At 37.5% G+C, this 27207-nt stretch overlaps 6 protein-coding genes across 9 annotated transcripts; 4 read left to right on the top strand and 2 right to left on the bottom strand.

The window, feature by feature from the left end:
• Window positions 1-64: 64 nt before the first annotated feature.
• tdg.1 (thymine DNA glycosylase, tandem duplicate 1) lies at window positions 65-7000 on the bottom strand. Of its 2 annotated transcripts, XM_044036870.1 has the most exons (11): window positions 6895-7000; window positions 6245-6340; window positions 4979-5145; window positions 4352-4680; window positions 4194-4263; window positions 3826-3961; window positions 3554-3636; window positions 3365-3459; window positions 2835-3009; window positions 2468-2620; window positions 65-939 (listed from the first exon to the last, which is right to left on the bottom strand). In XM_044036870.1, the coding sequence occupies exons 2-11, from the start codon at window positions 6301-6303 to the stop codon at window positions 812-814; spliced, it is 1395 nt and encodes a 464-aa protein (XP_043892805.1). In that variant the 5' UTR covers window positions 6304-6340; window positions 6895-7000; the 3' UTR covers window positions 65-811. The 2 variants fall into 2 exon arrangements, with proteins under 2 accessions (XP_043892805.1, XP_043892806.1); XM_044036871.1 differs by lacking the exon at window positions 6245-6340.
• A 1229-nt stretch (window positions 7001-8229) lies between these two features.
• tdg.2 (thymine DNA glycosylase, tandem duplicate 2) lies at window positions 8230-14627 on the bottom strand. Of its 2 annotated transcripts, XM_044036833.1 has the most exons (10): window positions 14528-14627; window positions 14208-14351; window positions 12057-12367; window positions 11507-11709; window positions 11238-11307; window positions 10367-10502; window positions 10151-10233; window positions 9888-9982; window positions 9635-9806; window positions 8230-9486 (listed from the first exon to the last, which is right to left on the bottom strand). In XM_044036833.1, the coding sequence occupies exons 2-10, from the start codon at window positions 14264-14266 to the stop codon at window positions 9392-9394; spliced, it is 1224 nt and encodes a 407-aa protein (XP_043892768.1). In that variant the 5' UTR covers window positions 14267-14351; window positions 14528-14627; the 3' UTR covers window positions 8230-9391. The 2 variants fall into 2 exon arrangements, with proteins under 2 accessions (XP_043892768.1, XP_043892769.1); XM_044036834.1 differs by lacking the exon at window positions 14208-14351.
• Window positions 14628-15305: 678 nt separating this feature from the next.
• Window positions 15306-17278, top strand: lg10h12orf73 (linkage group 10 C12orf73 homolog). The gene is made up of 3 exons (XM_044035713.1): window positions 15306-15429; window positions 16112-16238; window positions 16960-17278. The coding sequence occupies exons 2-3, from the start codon at window positions 16131-16133 to the stop codon at window positions 17077-17079; spliced, it is 228 nt and encodes a 75-aa protein (XP_043891648.1). The 5' UTR covers window positions 15306-15429; window positions 16112-16130; the 3' UTR covers window positions 17080-17278.
• A 410-nt stretch (window positions 17279-17688) lies between these two features.
• LOC122775856 (EF-hand calcium-binding domain-containing protein 10-like) lies at window positions 17689-18489 on the top strand. The gene is made up of 3 exons (XM_044036059.1): window positions 17689-17806; window positions 18013-18177; window positions 18395-18489. Exons 1-3 carry the CDS (start codon window positions 17689-17691, stop codon window positions 18487-18489), a joined length of 378 nt encoding a protein of 125 aa, XP_043891994.1.
• Window positions 18465-27082, top strand: samm50 (SAMM50 sorting and assembly machinery component). 2 transcript variants are annotated; one of them, XM_044035712.1, is made up of 16 exons: window positions 18465-18485; window positions 20661-21868; window positions 23086-23196; window positions 23330-23431; window positions 23633-23720; window positions 23912-24018; window positions 24184-24314; window positions 24529-24616; window positions 24822-24950; window positions 25110-25181; window positions 25257-25343; window positions 25432-25502; window positions 25927-25994; window positions 26087-26233; window positions 26430-26571; window positions 26919-27082. In XM_044035712.1, the coding sequence occupies exons 2-16, from the start codon at window positions 21848-21850 to the stop codon at window positions 26962-26964; spliced, it is 1410 nt and encodes a 469-aa protein (XP_043891647.1). In that variant the 5' UTR covers window positions 18465-18485; window positions 20661-21847; the 3' UTR covers window positions 26965-27082. The 2 variants fall into 2 exon arrangements, with proteins under 2 accessions (XP_043891647.1, XP_043891646.1); XM_044035711.1 differs by having other exon boundaries at window positions 26078-26233.
• On the top strand, window positions 19441-20716 carry LOC122775854 (EF-hand calcium-binding domain-containing protein 10-like). The gene is made up of 3 exons (XM_044036058.1): window positions 19441-19543; window positions 20192-20356; window positions 20661-20716. Exons 1-3 carry the CDS (start codon window positions 19441-19443, stop codon window positions 20714-20716), a joined length of 324 nt encoding a protein of 107 aa, XP_043891993.1.
• Window positions 27083-27207: the final 125 nt, after the last annotated feature.

The raw sequence follows: 27207 nt of genomic DNA, 5'->3' as shown, positions 1-27207 counted from the left end.
AAACCGTTAAAAAGTCTTGAATTGTGATTACCTTTCCCTATACAACAAATTTAAACAATTATTATTATAGAAGAAGCATCATCAGGACATTTTAATGGACAAGTGTTTCATAAAATTCCTTGTGCATGACATTTCCATTAAAACGTACAATACATAATTCTAAAAATCCTAAAGCCGAGAGTGATAAAGGTTAAAATAAAACCTGTTGAAATTTGTAACATTACATCAACAAGCCTGTGGCCACAGGTTCCCTCTGTGGAGCCTCAAACTTGTCCGATGAGTCTGGTTTTCACTGAGTGCTCACATTCCATTGTGGTCAGTCCATAGCACCATGAATGTAAAAATAGTCATGCCTGCTAAGTCCTCATTTCACACGGAGGATCATATAGGCTCACACTGATGAGTCAAGCAAGCGTATAAAATAAACATCTCGAGTTTGATCTACTGCTCCGACAGTAGACGTGAATGTTTACAGCTGCATCACAGTGCAGTACAGTACAGAGGAAAAATGTTTAAATACACAGCCTTCTCCAATGAGAGTCAAGCATCATTATCAAGTCCCTGATTTCACATATTTAAAAAAACTACCATGGAGAAGATCATACGTGTATACAAGATCACAAACAAAATGCAGAAAAAAAATCTTCTGCAGCATGTCTAAAAAAAAAAAAAAGTCCATATATATAGTATTTATATATTCCACCCTGACACTACTAATGAAAATATTCTAAGACCTGACACAAAAGGTGAAAGGTGACTGAAATGGTGGAAGAGTCTGCTCATCGGCGAACACGGACACAGACGAACTTTCTCATATGCTACCATCCTTTGGTGCACCACTGATGTCCGGGATCTGATCGGCAAAGGACTGAGTCATCCACTGTCCGTCTGGAAGCTGGCCTTCTGCCGTCTGTGATGTGGACGCCTCTGGTGCTCCTTCTAAACAAAGACAGCCAAACCACAAGCACATCAGCTGCACGCAAGCGGTCAGATACTGTGGTCACTGTGTCACACAGATGTTAGGACAGAGTTTCTAGTCAACTATAGCTGTAATTACTCAACGCATCAAACACAACTGCACAAAGCATAAGTGTTAATGATTATGTGCAAGCTTGTGTAGTTTAAACTGAGTTGAGGTAAGCCATAATATTTGTGCTTCTGTGAAAACGACCACACGGTAAAACATTTACACCGTCTGTGTTTACCATTAAAACACTTTTCCATTATACAGTTCTAGCATGACTCTGCTCTGCTCGACTCTACACAGTTTGGTATCAGACACGTCGTTTTCCAGTACTTCGTAGTACCTCCTCAACGTGGGTGGGGTCATCATAGCATGGCTGTGAGAAACTGCTGCGACGTCATTTTATATGCAACACAAAGAAACACTAACTAGTGACGAGCAAAGCAGTTCTTTTTGTACTGAACCATTAGAATCAGTTAATTGAAAAGATTACTTCAATAATTCCTGGATGACCTGACACACCAGACTCGGTCTGTCACAGTCACAATGCTGTCACAAAATACACCAGACTCCTCTGTTAAATATTGATTAGAAATTTCCTTGCTAAATGTTGGAGATTAATGCCTGTTTTCAGGATCTTTACGTCTTTTTAACTGATCTACAGTTTCGGCATTGTTTGTCTTTGTCAGACATCGCACTCATGACTTCTAGAATGCAGTGCAGACCGACTGACCAATCTGTGGCCAACAGTCTGTCGACTAGAGCTGCAACTAACGATTATTTTCATAATCGATTAATCTATTTTCTCGATTAATCGTTCATAAAATATCAGAAAACCTTAAAAAATGTTGATCGGTGTTTGTCAAACCTAGAAATGATGATGTTCTCAAATGTCTTGTTTTGTCCACAAACCAAAATGATTGACTTTTAATGATTTCTTTCGTTATCCAGAGCAAAGAAATGAAGACAATATTCACATTTAAGAAGCTTAAACAATCGGAAACCTTGTTATAATCATGAAAAAACTTCAAACCAATTATTCAATTATAAAAATAGTTGTCGATTAATTTAGCAATCAATTAGAAATCGATTAATCGTTTCTGCTCTACTGTCGACGCCACATTTTAGGAAAGGCTCAGCTCGCTGAGTACCCCATCAGAGCAGGTACTAAAAAAGCACTGGGTACTATCGCTAATGGAAAAGCAAAAAAGTTGAGCCGAGGAGTGCTAGAACTGTATAATGGTAAAGCGCAACATCACATCCAACTCTGTTACAAAGACGAGCTGAAATTACTGTGTCCCTTTTTTTTTTTTTATACTCGACTAATAAAGTGGTTTCAAGAAAAAAAAAAAGGGCCATAACATCACTGGAAGCACTAAAGGATTAAGGTACAAAGAGCTAAATATAAATACTATTACTATACTAATACTGTTGACTAATGCAGACCCACATTTGCTGCATCCTTGCTTCCCCCTTGTGCCCAGCAGGTGTCAGTGTTGCTACCTGTGTTTTCTAAAGATGAGAATGTGCAGTGGCCATTGGTCTGGCTCTTTGCCTGGCCTTCCTCGGGTCCTCTCTCTGCATATGCTCCTCCATAGGCATCTTCATAACCTGGATCGTAATTCTCCTCCTTTATCGCCATCCTCTTAGCGTCCTCTGTTGGGTGGAAGCGTAAGAGCAAACTACATGTAAAAGCCTGTTCTGGCAGTATACAAATGTTAACAACACAATGGACTGAAACACACAGAATCACATTTTTATCGATTTATTTACTTCTGTATGATACTCATAATATTTGAGAAAAATCTAAAGATATTTGCCGGGGCACAAAAACATGTCCACATGTGTGTGTCATTTCAGTGGTTCATACCTTTGGCCAAACTCAGGTCAAATGTGTAGTTAACCTCCTGGATCTCTGCAGTTTTGGGCTGCACACCCTTGAGTTGATCTCTGAGCTCCCTCAGTTTGATGTAGTAGTGAACTTTGTCCTGAGCACGAGGGAACTGAGCACAGCGAGCACTGGAAGAAGGCATCAGATACAGAGCCTGTGCATGGAACGCAAAGGTCAGTTTAAGTTTTTAAAAACTGAAATTATGATTAAAACTGTGTACCACATCTGGTACACAGTTCTCATTAAATTTTTTTTAAGCATGACAGAGGAAGAAATGCTTGGATAATCCCTTTTTAAATTCTCAAGTGAGAATGAGAGATATTGTTCATTTTTTTCAACAAATGTTGATACATGATGCAGTGCAGTGAGTTCAATTAGAGTATGTATAATGTGTGATCATGACATAAAATGTGCAGTGGATTCACAAAATGACAGGTCAATATGGAAACATGTCTAATGTTTCAACGTCCAAGAATTCTATAGGAGTTGTGAAGTGCTCGATGTCTTACCACGTCACAGTCTGGGATCTTGTGAGGTTGTAAACCAAATTCAAGTTTTGTTGGTTTTTTACCAAACATCTCTCTGCAGAACATTTCATAGATGCCTGAGAAATAAAGAAAAAAAAACAGAATGTTAGCTTGATCAATTTAGTGATTAAAAAGACTGCAACCTTCAAGCTTTGATAGAGAAGTTCTTACATTTTCCATTAAAAACTGCAATAAGTGGCTTGTACTTCTTCAACTTCTCTGTGAGAATTTTGCCTCCTTCACGCAACTCCTTACTGTTAGGATGAAAAAAAACAGTGCCAATATAGTTACAACTAAAATCTCAAAACTTATCATTTAGCCAACAAATGTTCTGTTTTGTAATCGAAATCTAAATGCTCCATCTTTGTCCTAAATCACTGGTTGCCAAAGCTTTTACAATGGGGAGATGTGAAAAAAAAAATTGATGTAACACATGTCTCTACCTTGAGAGGTCTTTACTCCCTGGTGTCGCCCTTTCAACCATGTTGGTGAAGCCCATTTTGTATTTGGTTGGTAAGGTGACGTCATGCATGTGGTTGAGCTGCTCCTCAGTAAATCCAGACAGAAAGAGACACTTCCCTGAAATCAGAAGGTTACTGATCATTCATCTCTGAACCTTGATTGAAGTCAACAGTGTCACAGCAACACTCTCATAGTGTGATGATGCTTTTCTGTGCATGGTATTTATATTAAAATTGCAGTATGTGCACACTTAGCACAATTACATTCTAAAGTACTTGAAACACAAATATTAGCCTCTGTTTTTCTAGACTAGCAGAGGAACTTTTTTGCTCAAATTTTTGAGACTTACAAAAATGATTTCCAGGTCCCGGGAACCATCGTCCAATGAAAGCTGCCATCAGACCTGGATTGATACCAATCTAAAAGAAAATGGCAGATGTTATTGAAACTTAGAAATTCAAATCCATTCCAAACAGCACAGTTCAATTGTGAAAAAAAAACACTTACAATGACATAATCAAGGTTGTAATCAAGCAGATCTGGTAGGGTTTTTTTCATGACTTCCTCTTCTGACATTCCCTTAAAGCGGTCAACTTTCCGCTTCACCTTTTTGAAGCTCTCATCAATCTTTTCCTGCTTGCCATCTGCCTGAGCTTCAGCGTTCTTCTTGGGTTTTGGACCAGGTTTGGCTTTAGGTGCATTTGGGTCCTTTGGCGGCTTTGGTGCCTTCGGTGCCTTTGGGGCTTTAGGAGCCTTAGGGGCCTTAGGTACCTTTGGTGGTTTGGGCGGCTTGGGTTCCTTGGGTTGAGCTGGTCTGCCCCTCTTTTTAGCTGGAGCTACAGGAGGACAAAGGAAAAAATATTAAAGTGTGAACCAAGTCACCCTTCTCTCAGACTGCCTTTATGGTGAGTTACACATAAAGCTACAATACTACTTGAGACTATTTCAACAGACCAAATATATTTAACCCTTGTATTGCTAATGTATAAACAGTGTCTCTCCGAAAACAAGCAAACTAACCAGCACACTTTGAACTCAAGTTTTATTGACAAATCAACTACTTTTCGATTTAACCCACAACCCAGTACCACATACAGAGACCATGTTTTATTCATAAGTGAACACGCTAGCTACCCTTTGTCATGTTAGCAGGGTCCTGCTGATCCATCATAGCATCTGGGTTAGCCATGTGTGCCATGGCTGTCTCTTCTGTCTGCACCTCTGGGTATTGATACTGATGGTTGGAGTTGTAGCCTGAATATTGTGCCTGGAGAGCGTGGAACTGCTGCGCAGACTGAACCCTGAAGAAGAAAAATGACCAAACATAAGTGGAACTCGTTATTATGACATGTGAAATTGTGCTGGATAATGCTTTAAGGGAAATATATTGAATTTGTTTTTTCAAAATTTGTCAAAAGTCAATGAGTCCTAAATAAACATTGGGTTCCTTTTTATTGGTGGACTTTACCTAGTTATTAGTTGTTCAGTTGAAAATATTTTGTGGTGTATGAAGTGATTTTTTTCAAATGAAAGTGGACTGAACATGATAATTGCCTTTTACTAGTAGAGGCTAAAAGATTAATTTATTAAACCAGAGAGTTGAAATAATATCTCTTACAGTATTACCTCATATAGGGTTAGACTGAACATGTTAACATGTATTTATTGATTGCATCACATACATTGATTACTATTGTTTTATCATTGTATTTTATAGACGATCTTACGTGCATGCTTTAATTGTCTCAACCTTGTAAAGCACTGTAACAGTTTTAAGAAGTGGTTAAGCTCAATATTAGGAATGCAACAATCATTTTCAATATTTCAATATTTTTCTCAATTAATTGAGTACTTGTTTTGTACCATGAATCAAACATATTCCATTTTAATGATTTATTTGTTATACGGAGCAAGAAAACCAGAACATATTAAGAGGCCAAAAAAATCCCACTGCTTGTTTTAATGATAAAAAAACACTCAAACCAATTGATCAATTATCAAAATAGTTGACGATTAAATTATTAAAGAGCAATAATCGATTCACTGAATAATCCTTACAACCATACTCAATATGATTCATATCAAACAAAAAGGGATCAGATGTGTGAAGTGTATTTTCACCCACACGTTCAGCTTGCGGTCAACAATGTTGAGATGTGTTAAGTTTAGTTTGCAATACCATACCATCTGTTAAATGAAAAAAACACACACTGACTGTAAATCATAGAACAAAAGCTACTTTTTAAATGGCATTAACTGAAAAAAGAGGGGTGAAAGAGTTGAAAGAGCAGCTGGGTGCACATGCTTTAATTTCATTTTCATCACACTTTGCCATTCAGAGCTCTAGTGTAATATCGTGTGGACACACACTGAGGTGGTGAGGAGGGAGACTAGACTCACCACTGGTGAAGATACTCCGGGGAGACAACAGGCAGTGATCCATTCAGCTTTTCTTCCATCTTTTGGGGGTGGTTTGACTTTATTAAATAAGCCAATCTGCGTGTTGGGGTGATGCACAATTGGTTTAGCATATCAAGTCTGGCAGTGTGTGAAACTAAACGCATGTGGCAGCGTATTGACGACAAAACTGTTTACAAAAACAACAAAAGAGAAACCACAACGTGGGGGCAAAACAAAATATAACTTAAACGATGATGAAACATAAAAATGATGAAAAATACATGGGATATTATCTAAAACACCAAATCATGGAGAGAAACACAATGCTTAGCTAACATGAGCTACAACCCAGATTAAAAAGTTTTAAGTTTGCCGTATCCTAAAAGCTTTATAGTGCACTGTTGGCGGGTAAAGATGGATTAACTGTATTTCATCTCCACTCCGAATGTGTCGTGTCTCGGCTGATAATATTAGTATTGTAGTTTGTTTTACAAGCAGTGCCACAAGTGCAGCTAATGTTAGCCCGGCGCTAAGTGCTCAGCTAACTTAGCATGGATGAATGGTTTGATTCGCCTGCACTAAGATTTCTCGCGGAGAAAACTGTAAACAAACACACACACAGAATATATATGTGCAAACTCAAAACGTACCTGTTGTGGTTCAGGTTTAAATGTGCCTCTTTTATATATATATCTTGTTATTTTTCCATCTGTGCGAGGCTTCTAGTCTTCTAGAGGTGCAACAAAGACATGACAGCCCCGCTGTTCAACTCTGACACCGGGCAAGCTCATGTCGGAGAGATAGGGGTGTACAAAGAAAACTATTTCTCTGTAATGAATAAACATGTATTTAAAAAAGAGCAGGTTACAGAGCGGATTATACTAAAATATCGTGTTTAAAAAAATATTTGAATGTGCCATTCAGAATGTAAACTGCTTTCTCAAATCGCAACCAAACACAACCACGTATAACCCATTGTTGAATTGGTATGAGCTGCTCGACTTTTAAACTCCTCGTGATTGCTTTCTATTGGCTACCACAATGTAATGTTCGCAGTTTTCCCTCTGTTTATTTGTTTGTTTTTGCATACCAAGGTTGTTTCCCTGTAAACTTCTTCAGCATGGAGTACTAAAACCATTAAACTATATCCATCCAATTCAGTGGCTCTTAAACTTTTAATAACAAGTATCTTGAAATACCACCATTATCATGTTAAAATACAGTGGTGCAAATAATTTTTCAGATTTATTCCCAATAAGATAATTTGCCCTTTCATCCTCTTCCTCTTCTTATAGAAATCTAATTATCATAATTTTCTACACATGCTTAGTCAAAACTCCCCTGCTCCATTCTGATCACATACCCTGGTAGAACAGTATTATTTTCCTCCAAGTACCACGTGGTACTTGCCAGTGGTACACGTACCACAGTTTGAGAACCACGGATCTAATCTAACATCTAATGGTTGACCAGCGAGGTACTTCATCACATAATTTCAAATGAGAATTTTCACCTAGTGGTTGTATGGTCTCAGTGTACCAGCATTCTTTTATTTTTCTCCATTGATTACAGTTTTTCCTATTTCACACACAGACACACACAAATAAAACTGTACAAAATGCTGAAAGCCATGAGTAAATGTATGAAACAAGTAATGTTTGTGTTTCATTTTCAAAGTAGTGTAAAGCTATTTCAGGACTGAAAAACAACTTCACCAGATTCGGAAAAAGGAAATGTATTTCCACATGCTTGGATACATTTGAATATGTCACTTGGCCTCACGATGGCAAAACAAACATGAAGACTTTTGATGGTAGTGTTATGGATTCATTACATCAGTGTTTATATTGGAAGGACTCTGTGTTGAGATAGGAGAATCTGGTTTTCAATGCCGTGTTTCATTTTGAGATGTACAACATTTGACAAAGTCGTTAACCTTTTAAGAAGTTGATGAGAATGACTTCAGACAATCAGACAGAAATGTGTCAGCTTTAGAAAAGATTTAATAGCTGTAATAACAGATTATAAATTCTAGAGTACAAATACATATTTATACAGCTGCTAAATCAGAAAATGTGTCATTCTTTCAAAATACAAAAATAGGTCACTGGACTCAAATACCATAAAAATGCAATAAATAGTGATTAAAAGAAACACAAACATGCACAGTCTGCTTTGGAGTTAGAACGTGTAAATATCTGCCCTTCATCTGTGTTATCTGTGAATGTGTGAGGTTTTTTTACAGCGTCTCTGGAACAGTGCAACTCCTCTTCCTCTTTATCCGAGGGTTTCTTATTTTTGTGGATGCATCTTGTAGCCATTATAAATGGTATCTATTCAACAAACACCTCCAACTGCAGTGTCGATGAGAGATACATTAAAAATTAAATAAGCAGCCAGCAGAAGCCAGTCCATAAACACGTGCAAAAACATTAAAAAGGACTGCAGCAGTTTTTTTTAATTTTGTTTTTTGCTGCAAAGTGTAACATTTAACATTTTTCATGATTTTTTTTTCCCCCATTCTTGATGGTTATTATTTATCTGTCTCTACAGTAGAAAGAACAAAACAGACTTGTACCTTGCTTTGGTAATCTGTTACAGTGGTGGAAAGTAAATACAGCAGCGATGAAGTGCAGTAAAATAGTACAATTTGTAGGTAATTGTACATGACTGTTTTCATTTCAGGCTACATTTTCTGACATGTTTATCTAAAAACTGTAACTTCGCAGATAATGCTTTTAAAAATACATCAATACCCTTTAAGATAGAAGGCATTGTTTTATCTCGATATAAAAATTCCTTGTATCTTATAGGATAATGATGCGGATGTGTGATTACCTGATTATAATTAGATTTAGCTATATGAAAATCCATTATGATCCAATATGACATGTACACAATTTTACTTCCGTGTGGTTCTGAATGCAAGACTTTAGTGTGAAGTGTTTAATTTATTGTTTAATTTAAGTAAAAATCTGATTACTTCTTCAACCAATGGTAATCCATCTTGGTGGTTAATTTCTTAAAAGTTACATTAAAGTTTTCAGAATACCTCCAACTAAATTCAGTTGTTTGGAATGTCCAGTAACCTCACTACCACTGTGCTACAGTAAAAAGGCTTGTTTTTCTCCCTCTCCTCTATCTCTTTCAGTTGGGTACGTTGTTGCTTTGCCTTACACCACCACCGCGTTCATATTCTGGATCCACCTGCTCTTCTTTGATTGCAATCCTCTTAGCATCCTCTGCAAGAATACAATTATCAGAAATAATGTGAGATTTAAATTCAGATACAAATATGTGTATTTTTCCAGAAACACCCCAAAAGCTGTGCATCCACAAACACTTTTTGTTTCAGAGGTACAGTTTAAGAAAACTAGGGCAACGGTTTACCTTTAGCTAGTTGCAGATCGAAGGAGTAACGTGTCTCTTCCACCTCGTCTCTTGGTACCAAGCCTTTAATTTGGTCTCTCAGTTCCTTCAGCTTGATGTAGAAATGGACCTTATCCTGTGCGCGGGGAAACTGAGCACAGCGAGGGCTTGATGAGGGCATCAAGTAGCACACCTTGGAGAAAGAAAGTACGCTATGAAGATTGTTTATTGTGTTGCAAAGTATTTTTTAAAGAATAAAGTACTGTACTCCTACCGTTTCAGTTTCTGGGATTTTGTAGGGCTGCAGACCAAACTCAAGATTCTTTGCCTTCACACCAAAGGTTTCTTTGCAGAATATTTCATAAATACCTGCCAAAATAAATAAATATATATATATATATATATATATATATATATATATATATATATATATATATATATATATATATATATATATATATATATATGTATATATATATATATGTCCAACGCTTCATGAATAGGTCATGTAAACAGACAAAAGTACACTTTAAATACCTTTGCCATTAAAAGCTGCTATCAGAGGCTTGTATTTCTTCAGCTTTTCCAGTAACTGCCGACCTCCTTCACGAATCTCCTTACTAAAACAGACACAGAAAAGTCGTTCACAAAGAAGTTCTGTCGTGTTGATGACATTAGAAGCTCCTATTCGCGCTCACGTTCTTCATCGACTAAAACAATGAAATTGTGGATGGTCACACCACAATCCCCCACCTGGAAAGGTCCTTGCTGCCAGGTGTGGTCCTTTCTACCATGTTGGTGAAGCCGATGCTGTAATTCTCTGGCAGGCTTTGGTCGTGCATGTAGCTGAGCTGCTCGTCAGTTAGACCAGCAAGAAACAGACATTTCCCTGTACAGAAAGTGAGAGTTGCAAAATGTATCGAGCAACCCATCGAGCAAATATAAGCCGTCAAAAACGACATAAACTTCAGAGGCACACACACAGATGGACAAGGTGGTCTTCCACCATAATTTAGTGACGTAATGAGAAGCTAACAGCTTTGGCCAACAGTAAAATATTTGGATTGCCATGTGACCCTCTTAGTTTGAGGTACAGCCAATGACAGCATCAGTGTCAAATGTTTGGCTGCCCTGTCCCGTAAACTATAATCAGCACAAGTTATGTCAATGTCAGAAAGTATAAAATGATACTGTTATGTTAAATAAAGAAGACTGTAAACATTGTAATAACAAATATAGTAATCTTGAGGAACTAGACCTAAAACCTTATTAAGAGTCAGGTAAAAAGAAAACTCACACATAATAAATCACAATTTGACATTCACAAATTTTTCATTGGCCCCTAAAATGTTGCTAATGCCCTTTACTGAGCCATTAAAAGCTTCAAATGGTTTCAACATTGTGCCGAGTTACACTTATTATGTATTTTCTTGTTCATACAAACAATAATATTCAAACCCAAGACACCATTTTTAAGGCTGCTTCAATGGATTGAGTGTTACAACATCAGACTTTAAACTGCATAAAAAAAACGTTCACAATGAATGACCAATCGCTGTGTCCAACAGGGTGAATACTGGCATGGATTTACTGTAGTCGGTAATGAAATTGGATTTCAACATACAGAAATGGTTTCCTGGGTTTGGGTAATGGTGTCCTTTGTAGGCTGACATTAGTCCTGGATTAATTCCAATCTGAGGAGAAACATGAAGGGGTTACCATGGCAGCAGTCCTAAAAGCTACAGTTCTGTGTGACTGAAACCTCTCACCATTTACACACAGCTTTAGGCTTTTTCAAATGCATCACTTTTACCTTGTGTAAGGGTCACAGGTAGTCGTAAATAATCATTCTGTCAAACACATCAATTCTGAACAGGTAAATTGTGAACTCACTATCAAAATATCAAGATTGAAGGTAATAACATCTGGCAAGGTTCTGGCCATAACCTCAGCCACCGTCATGCCGTTGAAGCGATTGAGAGCCCTCTTCGCCTTCTTGGCGGCCTCAGCCTCATCCTCCTCCTCGTCTGGCATCTCGCCCTCCTCGGCTTGCTGTTTCGGAGGCCGGCCTCTCTTTTTCTTCACTGGTGTCACAACTGGGACAGAGAGGAGGAGCGATTTGAGGTATGACAGTGACCGTAAAAACGAGGTGGATGCTTGTTGGTAGATTCAAAACCAAGTCATCGTAATATGGATTCAAAGATCAATTGACTGGCTATATATATATATATATATATATATATATATATATATATATATATTATGGTATAAGTTCTTCATGCTTTCAATTCTTTTAAACTTGTTCCTGGATTATTTCGGAGAATCCTCATCAAACTGTTGTTTTTTTTGACCGAGATCTGAAAGCCAAACTGCTACATATTTGAATGAGTATGGCTACATTAAACTCTGTGATGAGATGTGACATCATCAACATCTTAAGTACCTTGAGGTGGACCAGCAGGCTGAGGCTGGTGCTGGATGCTCAGCTCCTGCTGCTGTATCGCATGTTGAGGGTGGTGCAGAGTTGTAAGATTCTGCTGTTGCTCTGTGACATTCTGGGGGTACATTTGCTCGTGATAGTGATTCTGGGCTGGTTGGCAGTTCTGGTAAAAAGGTTCCTGGTAAAAAGACGGCTCCCGGTGGACGGACAGCTCAGCCATGACAGGCTCATCTCTAGGACCCTCTGTGTGATAGCCCATGTTGTGATATGGCATAACATGCTGTGCCTCAGGATGCTGCTGGCTGGACTGGTACCTAGAAAAGGAGAGGTTGCATGAAAGAAGGGAAGATGATGAGGAGGAGGAAGAACAAATAGTAAAAGAGTGAAGGGAGATCAACGCTACAATACAAAAACAGAACCACAAACGACAAGAAAAGACAAATTATTTCTGGTGCTCATTGCATGAAGAAATAGATGAGAAAACATACATGCATTGATGTTAACATGTTTGAATTACATTTCATCAGGTCGATCTGGTCTGTGCACATGTAACCTAGAACAGGGTTTCTCAATCCTGGTCCTGGGGACCCACCGTCCTGCATGTTTTAGATGTTTCCCTGTTCCAACACACCTGACGGTCAGCTCACCAGTAAGCACTGCAGAAGCCATTCATTTGAACCAGGTGTGTTGGATCGGGTAAACTAAACTATCTAAAACATGCAGGGCAGTGATTCTCCGAGACCAGGATTGAGAGATCATGACCTAGAACATGTGTTTGTTCCACCGATCCATGTCTCCATGAAGTGTGTCTATAAATTAATGAAGACATACAAGCAACCAACAGGATGTGCAAAAACACAGTGACTGTGACCAACATGAAGTCAACTACATATAAGACACATGTAGAGTTTATTTACTGCCTGCAGTGCATCTGCTGAGTAAGAGCCTCTGCAGGTGCAGTCTGTAGCAAGTGACAATGTTATGTAATATCCCTTTAAATGTGGCAAACCAGCATCAGGCTCATTGTTAGAATTGCACATAAATATATCATTATCAATTCACCTGATTCTACTATACCATTATTATAGAGTTTCCATTGGCATTCAGTTTATAATTTAATATGTTCAGAGTTAATACAGTCATGGTTAGGTATAGATATATATATATGTATATATATATATATATATATATATATATATATATATATATATATATACATATACATATACATAGTATGATATACCTTTATACTTGTCAACTTATCTATCTATCTTGGCCACATTTGTCGGCCTTTGACAATACAGGTGCATTAAACAAATGTTAACCTTGCAAGAGAGGAGAGTGTATTGACACTGAGCAAATGTTTGCAATGTCTGCGTGCTTTCTCTAGTTTTCTCCATTAATCACCCACTCAGTCCATGAATTGTAGGGATGCACAATATTATTGGTATGATATCAGTATCGGCAGATATTGGCTTTAAAATGTATTATCGGATATCGCCAAACACACCAACATTCTAATAAGAGAATAGTAAAGTTGGCCGAATAAACTGCTACCTCCTTGACTTCTATGCTAGCGCCCCCTGCAGATATTATTCTTTTGACGCTCATGGGGATATTTTATATCCAAATCTGCTGAAAAATTAGTATGAAAAATGTTGTGTTAATTTCACTGCAGAAGAGATTAATTTTTCTCTGCAGTTAGGCAAAAGGAACGATACCGATATCTGTTATTGACCCAAGCACTCAGGATATATCAGCATATCGGAAATCGGTACATCTCATACAACAGTCCAAAAGACAGACATATTTGATCTGCTATTTTAAATAGCAAAGACAGACGATACAAATCAAATTGATTCCAACATCTGATATTAAAGTTTGAGATTGATTTTTTACTGGCCCAATATATAAAGTGAATTATTACATTTATTGAGACACAACACCGGGTGTGTAGATGTGTAGAGCTATTAATGGCCATTTGTCTCCATTTACAGGAACATTTCATCACCATTAATAATTACTGGTATCACTTGCTACAAGGCGAAGTATAAAATGCATGAGATATGATATGTCAAAGGATGTGTGCTCCTCCATCCCATGCATTAAAAAAAATGTAAGACCTGGCATCACCTCCATCACCAACTCACTCACCACTGCTGAAAATAATCCGTAGGAACCGTCAGTGACGACGTGTAGTGGTTTTCCTCCATCTTTTCAGTTGACTTACTTGAATAACATGAATATTTACTATGCTACTAGATGGAGCATGTCTGTCTACACATGAGGAAACAGGAGCTGTGGACATTCAAGCACGTTAACACTTCATTGACTGCTGGCACAAAGATGATAGGAGCTGTGGACGAACATTCAGCTAACAACAACAATCATCGGTCCCGCAGCAGCAAATCTCGGACGTGGAGAGAAGACGATGCATTTCCTACACATGAACATATAAGATCAAACTAACCTACCTTGCATACATTTTGTTCTTTGATTAAAAAAGGAGAGAGAGAGAAAAGGCAGACGGGGCTGGAATGATCCAACCAAAACAAAGACCATTTAAACGGTCGACGGTTCCTCTCGTTTAGAATGCGCTACCGCCACCATCTGGTTGGGAGGTGTTCGCGCAACCACCCGGTTCTTCTTCTTCGCCGTTTTATGGTACGTGGCAACCCGCATTGAGGTGAAATACCGCCACCACCGACTAAAGTGGAGTGTGGGAATAGTATCGACCAGAGTTATCTAAATACATCAGTTAAATTAAATTAAATTAAATTAAATTAAATTAAATTAAATTAAATTAAATTAAATAATTAAAAATAAACACGCGTAGTGTCTCTCTGAAATAATGGACTGGACTACGTCATACAGCAAGTACACGTTGTTGTTAGCAGCGCCTGTTTGACCAGACGCTACCCTCGACTGGCTCTAGATGGCGACAGAGGCTAAATATATGAAAGCGCCAACACACATTTACATCACAAAGAAGCGCTGCATTAAAAGATGGTAAGCTTTTGTAAAGCGCATCACTCGGCAGTAAAAAAAAAAAAAAAAAAGGCACACTAGACACAGCTGAAATTATTATCTAAAAAAAATAAAATAAAAATAAAATAGTCGTTGTTTTTAAATTTCAATTAAAAACACCTTGATGAATACAGTCGCAAAACAAGAGCCAACAAACTATGGTTAAACATGCATCTGAAATCTAATGTGTGTGGTATCAGTGAATTAGAGAGGAGTGAGCGCTCTCTAGTATTTTAAAACATCACTGAGTTAGCCAAACAGCGGTGTGACCTGACGAAGACTTGTTTTCAAAATGACGAAATTCAACTAATTTGTGAGGATTTGTGTAAATAACAGTGGAATAACCGAGGTAAGGTCATACCAGTGTTAGTTTATGTCACTTTATGTCTAGTGCTCTGTCGTTATTGCTTGCTTTTAACTGTTACCGCTGTTAGCTGTCACATTAGTCCCAACAAACCCAGTATGACCGAACCACACAGCTCATCATCTCTCGAAAATTGAAAACCTATGAAGAATTGTTTTATTAATGAAATATTTACAGAATGAAATTACTCATATCGTTACTGGAGGTGGGGCCAACTTTTCTTTTAATTTTCTTAAAATTTCCAGCTTTGCTTTAAACATGACAAGGTCAAGAAAGAGAAACAAAAACATTTGAATTATTGTATAATAATTATATTATTTTACAATAGGAAATTTTAATTTTTAGTATTGAACATTCAGCACAATTTGGGGAAAGCCAGTAAGAAGACTCGCTTTACATTACATTAAGAATTTTCTTGAATTAATACTTAATAAGATTCAGATGTCAGTATTGAACATTAAGTATACGATTATGTTACCTTTTAAACAAATAAAACTGTGTGTCTCTCTCATTATTTTTGTCCACTGCAAGCAACATCCTGACTAAATGAGCACACATTTTCTTGCATAAACTACATATTTTACTGTTCGACAGTGAAAAAAGGGAGAACAGAAAAAGATGAGATGGTTGTTTTTGGTATACATTGCAGTTTTCTCTCAATTTCCAGGTGGAGGAAGTCTGTAAAGATGCCAGCTGGTGTGTCTTGGCCTCAGTACCTGAGGATGTTCAGTGCTAGCATGCTGGCCATGTTTGCAGGAGCACAGTTCGTCCACCAGTACTACTTACCCGATCTGGTAAGGGACAATATAAACTGTGTTTCCTGTAGATGTTCAATAAACTTCTACAACAGAGATACATCAGAGGTATACTAATTAATCAGGCCTGTTTTTGTGATAAAGATTGAGGGTACCCAGCAGCATGAAAATGTAATTTAGTTTTTGATTTCCGGTATCATTTATTTATTTTATACATGATATTTAATGAAAGTCGATTTGTGAACGATTTGTGTTGTATAATGTTGAGACTGCAGATTGTTGAAGGGTTAACTCCTCTGTTAACCCTTCCATTTCCCAAGAGTGTCAAGGAACTACGGTGGCCTTCACGTACCAGAAATCTTGATCTTCTTGTTTGTGTAGTACACTTCAGTGAAATGCACCATCATGTGACGGCCATTGCCTGCCCTGATTTCTAAAGATTGGCCATAGTAAAACCTATATTGATTGACATTATTAAATAGACAGACAGACAGATAGAAAGATACTTTTTGATCCCGAGGGAAAATTATGGTGGTCATTTTGAGTTATAGTATTTATGTTTAGCCTACTATTAAAACATATGCAAATTGGGATAGTTGTTTTTACATACAACTATCACTGTGTATTAAAACATTTGTTTCAGACAATATAGTGTGTGTTTTCTTTGCTCCTCTACTGTTGAAATCATACACATGTTTCACTCAAAAGCAACAACTGAAGTTTTTTTGTTCATATGTTACATGTTTGTGTGTCATTCCAGAGCATACCAGAGACCCCACCAAGGCCTGGGGAGCTTCAGACAGAACTGCTGGGCTACAAAGTCAGAGAAGAAGCTGCTGCTACCTTACAGCAGCTTGCTGCCAACCAAAAAGTGGACTGATGTTAAATTATACATCCTCTGTGTGGTGGACTCTCACTGAAGCAGACTGAAGCAGCTCAGTTTTGTCAGTACTGATACCTTACATGTTTGGTGTTTTCTTTTACTGGAACAAACAAGAGTGGAATCAAATGCTACACCTCTGGTGTTTGGTTGCTGCAATAAGGATGTTGTTTGAAACATATCAATTTTTTTTTTCATATATCCACTTGTATTCATTTGTTGTCAGTATATATGACAATAGTATTTATGGAATGAAAAAAGAGCAATGAATTCACAGTCATGAAGTTATTGATTATTTTGACCAAGAAGACTAAATAAATGAGGTAATTCTAAAAAAAAATTGTTTTTGTCAATATATGTTAAATGACTCTACAATCTGATCCAGAGTGTTTACTCAATTACCTGAGTCTCTCTAAATCTATCAACAACAAGACAAGCTACATATCAGGAAACCATTCCACAATAGACATACAGTAGAATGAAAGGACAGTTGTTCTCATGTGTCACATCTGCCTTTAATCTGATTAAAGGTACTGTGAAAGCTGACTTTAAACCCTCAGTGTTCACTATTATAAAACACTCAGAAAAGAACAAAAAGCAAGATTCAAAATGGATGCAGAGATGATGGCAACACAGAGAGAACAAGACACTGCTGAATATCTTGAAAAACACAAAATAATTGAACTCATGGACAATATGACCAGCATGCTCTTCTTTTACAGGCCTGGTTAGTGATAATTAAAAGGACAATATTAAGTGTTAGTTAGCCCATTATACAGTTTGCTGTTTGTGCTGTGTTTCTACTCTCTTGTCCACTGATGGTAAAGGCTGACTACCGTGTAATTATATAGTTGAAACAACACTACTCCAGTCTGAATCGGAACATTATGACTTTCATTGTTGTGTTGTGTTTTGATTGATTCTTTTGTTCAGATAAACCCAGAGAGTTTCTTATTGAGCAGCTGGAACAGCTGAAGAGTTCCAAACGGAGTGGTATGAAAGGGCCAAATTTGTTTGACGACTCCAACCTGAACGCAGTCTTCGGAATACTGGACCCCACTAATCAGAACTACATCACTTTTGCACAATACAAGCAAGGTGAGCACAAAACATTGAGGTTTGTCTTGTTATATAGTATACCCGCTGTAATAGAAGCTGTATTCTATATTTAAGCCGTAAGTCATACTTAAAATACTTCATATGAACTGCTCTTGATTCAAACATCACTCGGTGGCCTACAAAAAATACTATATTAATGGTAATGTTTTTAAACAATTAACTGTGAATTAATTCTCTCTGACCATTTTCCCCACAGCACTGCTCACACTGGGCATTAAGGACATCAATGAATGTCCTGAAGGTGTCGGTGAAGACCGAATATCCAACAAGACATTCAAAACAGAAGCGTAAGGCCAGCTTCTATATTCAACACTCATCATGACACAGCCAATATTCACGTGTATAAAACATGTTGTTGTTTCTACAGGATGCAAGGCCTGCAGAGATGCTCCGCAACATATGAACATCTGTGAAATTTAACATTTTTGTCTACTCAGCTGATGTCTATTCCCATTTTTATTCAATTTAATATTTTACCATATTGATAGAAGTTGTCAGCCAAAAATGTAGTGAGATGGAATATCTCAAAGCTCATATTTAGGTTTAATGAGTAATGCTCTACTGCATGTAAATGTACTACTATTAGATAAAACTTTAGTACAACCTAATATACTGCTACTGTTTTTTTGACCTCTTACTTTTTTTTAATTTTTTGTTTATTTTATATATAATTGAAGGACAGATTCTTTAATCAAATCAAACCATGTAAATGGGCATGTCACATTCATGCTATACTGTAGATGCTGCATTTACCTCCATGAATAAGATCAGATTACTAACATTTTAAAAAAGATGTCTGATGTTGATAATACTCAATTAAAACAAAATGCATTTATGACACCTGTTGAGTTGTTGTACAGACTATAGAACATATTATGTAAAGTATTGTGTAATCAACAGAAACTGGAAAATTAAATAAATACATAACGAAATGAAAGTAAGGATGGGGGAATATGTCCATAAAATTCTGTTTGTGAATTAAATGGTGATAATGGGGGTAAGTACGTAGCAATAACGTAATAGATGGATTCTTTAAAATCGCCAAGTGGACCCGGGAGACGATCCACCGTGACGTCATCCCAACGTACCAATTCATACTTTGCACAACATAAAGTGGCATGACATTACAAACGTAAGATCGAGTGGGGTTTTTTCTCTTTGCGGTTTCCTTTGCGTGCGCGCGCACAAACTACAGATGTCAGTGTCATAGCAACGAGCCTCAACAAAAGTGAAGTCAAGAAGATGGCGACGCAGAGAGAACAAGATGCCGCTGATTATCTGAAAAAACATAAAGTAATCGAGCTCATGGACAATCTGACCAGTATGCTCTTCTTTTACAGACCCGGTTAGTGATTAAATATTTGTTTTAAACATTTTTAGGAACACATTTCACACATTTCAGTCTTTTTTGAAACTATTTTTTGATCAATTGTGTATATTGATTTGAAGTTTCTAATATTTTGTAAAGGCTGAATAACAGAAACACAATTTAATACTCGATATTATAACATTTGATGAGTGATCTAAATGTCATGACCGAAATAAACAAACATATAAATAAATTTGATAAGAGCAATGCTACTGGTACTTGTCCTTTTGGCTTCCCCTGTAGGGGTTGCCACGTCTGATCACAGCTTTCATCTTGCCCCTGTGTCCTCTTCTGTGTCCTCATGTGTCCTTCCTTCACAACATCCATGAACCTTCTCTGTGGTCATCACTATCCCTCCTCTGATTGTGTCCATTGCAACTCCTTCTGGCCTTCTCTATTTTTGTGGTACTCTTTCTCTTTGGCATGAACCCATACTGCTGCTCGCTGATCTTCACTACTTTCCTTAACATTGTACTTACATTTGTATAAAATACTGGTTTGTGTAGGGAGGGTTTAGAGAAAGATTTTTATTCTGAATCTTTCTCTAAACACTCCCTAAATTAGTAATAATTTAAATTTTGATTTTTGTGATTTATTGATACATTAAATGATTCTTTCATTCAGAAAAACCCAGAGAGTTTCTTATAGAGCAGCTGGAACAGCTGAAGAATTCCAAACAAGGTGGCGTGAAAGGGCCAAATATGTTTGACGACTCCAACTTGGACGCAGTCTTCGGAATACTGGATCCCACTAATCAAAACTACATCACTTTTGAACAATACAAGCAGGGTGAGGTGCCACTGCATACAATGTTATTATTATTATTGTTACAACAATGTATAACATTCACAGTATCAATATTTTTAAACAATGAACTGTGGATTTTTTTGTCACTGATCCTTTAACCCAGCACTGATCACACTGGGCATCAAGGACATTAATGAATGCCCTGAAGGTATAAATGAAGACAGAATATCACACAAGACATTCAAAACAGAAGCGTAAGACCAGCTTTTATAATCTAAACATCACGACAAAGACAATATTTACACGCTTTTTAAAAATCTCCCTTTTTTTGTGATTGTTTTTACAGACTACAGGGCCTGCAGAGATGCTCAGGAACTTATGGACACCTTTAGCTTCAGCTGATACTTTTGTGATACAAATGTGCAAAGGGACCCCGAAAAAGAAATAGCATTGCACCACAGTGCCATTGTAAAGAGTAATGAGGAAAGGAAAGTTGATACGATGTTACTGGATGGCAAAGGAAAGAAAAATCAATAAATCATGGTTTGGACATACATGGTTTATTAAGATTTATTTTAGAATGGAAGTGATAGTTCCAGTCGGTCATACCAATTGGTGGTGGTAATGCACCAGGAAGTTGCCAACTACCATTAAATAACTAAGAAGAAGAAAAAGAAGAAGACAAACAAAAATCTTACACAAAGATCAGTTTGGAGCCCAGCCAAGCGCTTTTAACATTTAATCGTCAAGTTTGACTATCTGGAATTACCTTTAAAGATGTCTGTCATTTTAACGAGTCATAATTTCATTGGGACTAGTAAGAATTGTAGTTCTAGATATCTGTGACGTCATTCTTACTAGTCAAAACTACAGTTACAAATATCTGAAATTCAGTTTTTACCAGTCAAAATGACGTCACTTTTGCCATATCTTTAATTCCAGATATCTACCATGTCATAATGACTAGTCATAATTCAAGTTCAAAATATCACCAACTTAATTTTGATTATGTGAAACTTAGCTCAAGATAGCTTAAAAATAGGACAATGTGGATATCTTCAATTGAGGATAGTTAAATATATCTTGAACTTGAATTATAACTATTCATCATGACGTTGTAGATATCTGGAACGAATTAGAGACATCTATGACTGAATTGAGAATATCTATAATGGCAAAGCCCATACACGTGAATGGCAAAACATTGTGTAAAAACTGAATTACAGATATCTGTAACTGTAGTTTTGACCAGTGAGAATGACGTTGCATGTATAGTATATAGGTAGTGAATATCCTGTCTACCAATTAAATGTTAAAACCGCTTGTCATAAGTCATGTTAAGAAGACAAACTACGGATTTTGCAGCGTTGACGCGTTGAACGCGCATCAGCAGGGGGCGTGGTTAAGAAGTGACATGGCCGCCTCCTTTTACAGACTGTCGTAGTCTTTCTCCGGTTACTTGTATATTAAATTAGTTTTGTTTTACTTTAATTCCGTCCATATTCAATAGGACAGCGTCCCGAGGAGTTTAACATGGGCACCGTTCACGCCCGGGTAAGAGAATATCTGGTTAAAGTGTCAGCCATGACTGTGACCTCTCTATTTCTCTCTGTCTCTGTCTCTGTCTGTCTGTCTGTCACAGCCCGAGTGTGTGTTCATACAGTAGGTTAGTATAGTTTGTTCTCGTGTACTGTAGGAAAAGACGTATACTGTAAATTCAGCAACAAGGCCAATGCGTCCAGTTCTGTGACTGTAAAAATTGGCAGACACAGTTTTAATTTCATAGAGAAACGTTCATTCATTGTCTTTTGTTCAGTGAAATGCTAAAGGGGCTTCCACTCTCATATGTTGTGCTGCTCACAGCATGCTCTAGTTACCTTTACTGTATACTGCAATCAGTGATGTGGTGTACTTGACTGTCACTGCCACTAATCCCAGGGTGCTGCAGCTGCAGCAGCAGGGGTATTTTCTGCACGTTTTAATCTAAAATGTCTGTAGACCCGGGAACGGGCTGTTGAAAACACTCAAAAAGTGTCGCTAGCTTCCTTCTCATTTCCCCTTGCTTCTAGGTTTATACATGTGATGCATTATCGTAGGGACAGCAGGGCCGGCAATAGGCAACATTGGAATTCGGTACCCCCACCCCACCCAACACACACCACCAGAGTGGTTTTAAGTAGCTCCTCAGTCAATCAAAGCTATTTGAAATATGTACATCAATGAATAATGAGACTAATGCATTAATAACCAAGTCATAAAACACTATCTAGTTTGGTAGTCAACAGTGAACTTTACAATAGAAGTATCGACACTGCAAGCTAAATTTGCAAAACCAAAAGGTAACAATAAATAATAGTAAATGTTAATAAAAGAAATTAAGTATCTATCTATTTAGCTACAAAAATCTGGAGATATGATACATATCTAAAACAGTGAATGAACAGGTTCCTCTTTTAAAGAATTTGTGATATTTCATATGTATGGAAAGTAAGTGAAGTAAAAGGACAACATTTATCTAGTGGAAATAAATTAGCACTGATACTTTTAAACAATACTTAAATATTGTACAGTTATGTAATTGCACTTAATAAAGTTCAGTCTTAGTTGCATAGAGGCTGTAGCTGGACAAATAGGAGCAGAGGTTTGAAGCTCTTAAACGTTTAGGGCGTCAAATGTCAAGAATATAACTACACAGACAGTCTGTGACAGACCTGATAGCTTGAACTCTGTCTGAATGAGTCTGAATGAAATTATAATGTTTTGTGTTGCAGAGCCTGGATCCTCTGCCCATGCAAGGGCCAGAGCTTGGAGTTCAACCAGACGACATAGAGGCTGCAGAGATTGAACAGGAGCCTAAACAAGAAGTTCTTGAAAACAAAGATGTACATTTTTTCATGTTTCAGACAATAATTGCACCGCACTCTCTGGGACACTCTCTCTACAGTGTGTTTTGATTGTGTTTTGATTTGGATGTAGTTAATTTTCTCAGTGTTGTCTGTCTCTCTTGTTTCTCAGGTTGTGGTTCAACGAGTGCACATAGACGGCCTCGGAAGAACCAAAGAGGACTTGTTGACGTACGAAATTGCAGAAGTTTTCCGGGCAAAAAACTTGATTGATGTAGGTGTATGTGTAGACGGCACTACGGCTTTGATTACTTCGATTACATGTTACGTGTTACGTACAAATTGTATTAGGTTCGCCTTTAGTTAAGTGGGTAAATTCAGTTTTTCCTGTTTAACTGAACCATCACCTGAAGGGTTGTTTGTGCTTGTGAGTAACATCTACCGACATAAAAGCATGGTTTAATTTGTGTTACAGGTCATGCGGAAGTCTCATGAAGCTCGACAGAAGCTGCTGCGTCTTGGTATTTTCAGAAAAGTGGAAGTTGTTATTGACACTTCTCGAGGTACAGTTATTCAGAGCACAGTCTTTCCAATAAATGTACAAATTACTATGTATAAATTGTTTAATGTTCAAATTATAATGATCCATTTTCCTTAAGAGGATCAGTAATTATTATCAGTTCCATATTTTACCACAGGAGATTTGGTGTCATCATTTTAAACTTAATATTCTTCTTTTTCCTCATCTCCTTAGGTGAGGATGCTCTTCCTAACGGCCTTGATGTGACCTTTGAGGTCATTGAGCTGAGGCGATTAACGGGCAGCTACAATACGATGGTTGGAAACAATGAAGGGAGCATGGTGAGCAATATAATAGTTCCTGTCACCATCCACATCCATCAAAATTGGCAAATCAGTTTCTTTCTATAGACAATGAGTCAATTTTGACTATAACCTCAGTTTTCAGTACTTATTTCAAAGCTGTTTGTCATTGTGATAGTCTAATCATACCTACTTTAATTTTAGGTACTGGGGCTAAAGTTACCTAATGTACTTGGTCGTGCAGAGAAGCTCAACTTTCAGTTCTCCTATGGCACCAAAGAGACATCCTATGGCCTGTCCTTCTTCAAACCCCAACCTGGCCACTTTGAACGCAAGTAAGTTATGAGCAGCTCCATAAAATAACTTTTCTTACAGTGGTAATCACTTTGCATATGTGTCTATTATATCTAGATTGACATTAGACAGGTACTTCCCTACCAAAGGCACAGCCAATGACCCATTATTGTATAGCAGTAACTATAGATGGATGTAGTTTACAATCAGGACGTAATCTTTGTAGGGTATTTAAATTTCCTTTTTCATTTTCAGTATCACACTCAACCTGTACAAGGTAACAGGTCAATTTCCGTGGAGTTCACTGAGGGAGACAGATCGAGGCGTCTCTGCAGAACTAAGTGTAAATACTTTCTAGTAATATATCGTGTTTCTTTTTTAAGTTTTACATGATTTAAAAAGCTGATTTTAGAGACTGTCCCAAAGCCATTGTTCTTTGTTTGTTATAAAGACACACTTTTTGCTAAAAACTTTTTGCTAGAAACTATGTTACTGTTTCTGCTTATTGTTGCATGATAACTGTACAAACCTCAATCTGTCACACACAGTTCCCAGTGTGGAAGACCAATCAAACACTGAAGTGGGAGGGAGTTTGGAGAGAGCTGAGCTGTTTAGCTCGCACTGCATCATTTGCCATCCGCGAGGAGAGTGGCCATTCCCTTAAGTCCTCACTTTCGGTGTTTGTCTGCAATTTTACATTGCATTTTTATTGTTGGATTTGAAATTGTTCCCTCTGACAGAAAATTCATATCACAGCTTTAATCCAGTGCTTATATTTAAGATACGGTGACAATAATCTGTATCTTGTATATTGAGAAAGCCATTTTTTTTTTAAGCACGCTATGGTCATTGACACCAGGAATTCCTCCATTCTTCCCAGGAAAGGTGGCTTACTAAAGATTCACCAGGTTTGTAGTTTACCCGTTTAGTCAGCTATCCAAATGATACATGAAAACAACATTACTTATGGTGTGGCTGTTTAGGAACTTGCTGGTTACACTGGGGGAGACGTCAGTTTCCTGAAGGAGGACTTTGAGATCCAGCTCAACAAATCACTCTTCTGGGACTCTGTGAGTTTATACATTTCATATTTTTGTCCAAAATGTTGGTTCAGTTATTAGAAGTGACCTTACTAAACCCTGTAATTGTCTCCTTCAGGTCCTCTCTGCCTCAATGTGGGGTGGTTTGCTTCTACCCATCGGTGAGAATCCAACAAACGTAGCAGACAGGTACAGTAATATTCTGCATCAGTCTATTGCTATTATTAAATAGTCCATTGATTTCAAGATTTTCGACTGTGGCCACAATGTTGATTCATGTTTTTAAGCTTCTATTTGTGTTCATTTTTGATAAATTTACATCTTCTATAATTCATTGTCACAGATGAATATGTGTTTCATGGTTTTTGTTCAAATTTGACTGACTCTCAAATGAGGGTTTTTATAGCCCTATTTGCAGCAGTGTTGCACTGAAGATACCTTCATTGTTGCAGTGAGTGCTGCATAACAAGTCACTGCTCCTGATAATGGAGACTGTGATTTAATGACCCAAGTAAAAGACCAGCATTTATCTGTATTTTTAATTGGCAAATGTCTGGACTAGACCCACTTTCATCATCAAACCTGTGGGTTTTTGTCTTATTTTGACTTCTAGGTTCTACCTTGGTGGCCCCACTAGCATCAGGGGATTCAGCATGTACAGTATGGGCCCACAGAGTGAAGGTGAGATGCTAACTTGGCTGATTTAATTGATAACCACACTGGAATTACATGACTGATTGCAAGCTTGTGTGCTGGGATTACTGGTGTGGCAGGTGACTACATGGGAGGAGAGGCCTACTGGGCTGGAGGCCTTCACCTCTATACCCCTCTTCCCTTCAGACCAGGCAGAGGGGGCTTTGGTGACCTTTTCAGAACACACTTCTTCCTCAATGCCGGAAACCTGTGTAACCTCAACTATGGTGAGCAATTTACATTTACAGTTTAAGGTTCATATTTTATAGAGCAGATCTTAACATTAATTAATTTTAATCAGAAAGATGGTTCAGGAAAGATCTGTTTTGATGTTATATTTACCTATTCCAGGTTTGGAATTTGTCTTTGCAAAACAGATCCACTGTTTGGCCTAAACTAAACTATATGTCTATTTTCTTTTAGGTGAGGGGCCACAAGCACATCTGAAGAAACTGGCAGAATGCATCCGTTGGTCATATGGACTGGGCATTGTTGTGCGTTTGGGGAACATTGCCAGGCTGGAGTTGAATTACTGCATTCCCATGGGTGTCCAGAGTGGAGACAGGTAGGGTTAGGTTTAGGTTAGCTGAGACACCAGGTATACTTGATCCCCTGTATCACCCCTGCAAACAACCACTGAATAATAAAATGTAACATTAGGTCTTGTCTCATTCAGTGTAACCCGCACTGAAAAAAGAAGCAAGCTTTTTATATACTGCAATTCTGTATTTTCACAATCAATGTTTTATTAGTCATGTAAAATGTTTCAAATACAGTATTAGACTGATGTTTACATCAGTCGATACATCTGGTATCAATCCATCCCTGCTGTCTGATTCTGATGCACCAGAAATAATCAGATTTATGGTTTATTTGAAACTGCTCTGAAATCATTTCCTCTTCTCCTTGCAGGATATGTGATGGGGTCCAGTTTGGAGCAGGAATCAGATTCCTGTGAAGCCACTTTTTTTCTGCTTATGCTTCACCGCGTGATACCAGAAACTTTTTTTAAGGGAACGATGCTTGTACAGAATTTTTGTTGCAATTTATTGGCTCAATAAAAGTGTTGGCACTGATTTTCTTTTTTTGATATATTTATTTTCATTTACTATCAGAGGTCATATATATACGGAAGTACAGAAAAGAAAAATAAATAAAACGGCATGAATCATGGCAGAATTCTGTGTTTAAATTCTTATTT

The sequence above is a fragment of the Solea senegalensis genome, linkage group LG10, assembly GCF_019176455.1.
Source record: "Solea senegalensis isolate Sse05_10M linkage group LG10, IFAPA_SoseM_1, whole genome shotgun sequence".
Classification (NCBI taxonomy): Eukaryota; Metazoa; Chordata; class Actinopteri; order Pleuronectiformes; family Soleidae; genus Solea; species Solea senegalensis.
Note: the sequence above shows the minus strand (reverse complement) of the source record. Positions and strands in the feature narration are given on the sequence as shown.